Source organism: Egretta garzetta, unplaced genomic scaffold (genome assembly GCF_000687185.1).
Source record: "Egretta garzetta isolate BGI_Z169 unplaced genomic scaffold, ASM68718v1 scaffold729, whole genome shotgun sequence".
Classification (NCBI taxonomy): Eukaryota; Metazoa; Chordata; class Aves; order Pelecaniformes; family Ardeidae; genus Egretta; species Egretta garzetta.
The window spans coordinates 446,121-448,106 of record NW_009260761.1 but is presented as its reverse complement, the minus strand read 5'-3'; the positions used below and the strand labels follow the sequence as shown (position 1 = coordinate 448,106).

General features: G+C 57.3%; 1 protein-coding gene across 1 annotated transcript in view; it reads right to left on the bottom strand.

The window, feature by feature from the left end:
- CAPN11 (calpain 11) overlaps positions 1-1,986 on the bottom strand; it is a 10,349-nt gene that overhangs the window by 5,574 nt on the left and 2,789 nt on the right. The window contains exons 4-8 of the mRNA XM_035901450.1: positions 1,757-1,890; positions 1,478-1,646; positions 821-904; positions 649-734; positions 393-467 (exon numbers count right to left, since the gene is read on the bottom strand). Of these exons, the coding sequence (XP_035757343.1) occupies positions 393-467; positions 649-734; positions 821-904; positions 1,478-1,646; positions 1,757-1,890 (548 nt within the window). The remainder of the gene's footprint in view (positions 1-392; positions 468-648; positions 735-820; positions 905-1,477; positions 1,647-1,756; positions 1,891-1,986) is intronic.

Genomic DNA, 1,986 nt, shown 5'->3' with positions numbered 1-1,986 from the left:
TCCTCATATTCAACTGAAACCTCTTCTGTTTCAGTTTGTGCCTATTGCCCCTTGTCCTGTCGCTGGGCACCACTGCAGAGTCTGGCTCCATCCTTGTGACACCCACCCTTGAGATATTTGTTCTAGCTCATTTAAAGCCCACTGCTGGGTTGGGGGAAGAAGGCTTGTTTACCCTTCCTAGATGTTTATTTTGTATTTAGTTAGGCTGAATTTCCTTGAAGAGAGGAAAATTATTAACTAGATCAGGTGACAAAAGGCCAGCAGGCTGGAAAGCCAGCTCATAAAGGCAGGTCATGAGTTTCAGGAGCAGGACAGCGGGACCTCTCCCCAGCTCCTTCGCTCCTTCCCAGGCTGGCTGCTGGAGAAGAGCAGCAGTTTGCTCCGGCACTCACCAGAACTCTCCGTCCTCCATCCTCAGCTGCAGCTCTTCCCTGTCACCGGGGTCGATGTTGTCCCACTCGGAGGAGCTGGAGTAGCAGGAGAGAGACGATTAGATGAGGACTACTCAAGGTGAATTGAGAGGGCTTCAGAGCTGGCCCTCCACTGTCCCCCCAGCCAATGTGAAGGGCACTGCATGCTGTGAACTTCCCCTCAGCAGTGCCATGCACTTGCCAGCAGTGGGGCTGAAGTCCCATCTGTCCAACTCACCCATCGCTCCAGGCTCCGGTCCACTCCACCTGTCCCCAGGGGTTCCTGATGCGGATGAGCTGTTCCTGCCCACCCCGGTAGTTCACCTGCCGGCCACCAGAGACAGGAGGTTAAGCCCATGCCACTGGCCAGGCTATTTTATTGCTATTAATGTCTCACATAGCCAACTCACATCTCTGAAGGCCGTGACAGAATAGGCATGGCCCTTCACCAGCTTCTTGAAGGTCACCGCTTCCATATCAAAGGCACTTGTGATCTGAGGAGAATGTGCAAAGCTCAAGTGAATACGATTAAATTCATGTGGTTCTATCCCTACCCCTTCCCCCCATCACGTGGAGAATTCCCCTTGCCTTGCAGTGCTCCAGCCAAGAGGAGCAGGCTCAAAGGCTGCTGGCTGAGGATGATGTAAAGACAGTTTTCCAGCCAAGACCCTGATGATCCATCAGGGAACCACCCAAACTTCAGAGAGGAAGAAAAGGATTTTGTGAGAGGAAACGTATGGAAAACCCCGCTCCAGATAATTCTCAGATGCTGCCGTAAGATGTGGCCAGAGCTACAGGCAGACCCTTGTTCAACAGCCCACGCTTCACATGGACAATTCCCACTCCATCCAAAGGAGCCCATCCCCAGCAGCTGGGCTGCAGCCCCGCTCGCTCTGCCCCAGGGTTGCCACGCTGGCTCTGGAAAGGGTGCTCTGCCAAGAGGGGGTAGAAGTAACCTCCCACCCGGTGTCCCAGGGAGGGGACTGCTGACACCATCTCGGGCTGCAAGGCCTCGCCGTGGCCACCGCTGGGGCAGAGCCCCTGTCTGATCCCAGCACACCGCTTACGTCGATGGAGCAGCCCAGCAGGGACCCCCTCTCCAGTGCCTTGCGGATGATGTGGCCCATGTTGCGCGGCGGCCGCTTGAGGTCGTACATCTCTGCCACGCCGCCGGTGAAGTCCTCGAAGCCCTCGGTGGTGCTGCCCCCTGAGAGCGCCTCGTACCAGCCGTTCAGCCTGAGCACCGGCCGGCAAGAGAGGCATGTGAGGTGACAAGGACGTACCCAGCAGGGCCAGGGATAGAAGACACCCCCACCCGCCCATGTGCCCGCCACGGGGGTACCCACTTGGCATAGGCCTTCTCCAGCAGAGCACTCCAGAACTCGGTGCACTCTGCCGAGTGCACAAAGAGAAGCTCCCCGTCCTTGGTGGGCAGCTGGTCATCCACCACCACGTCCACCCACTCACCGAACTGCCAGATCTGGGGGGGTCAGGAGAGAGTGCGGTGAGCTTGGAGCATCACACACCTTTGCTCATCCCTATCCCAGAGGGGTGCCCTCAACCCAACGCCCTCCCT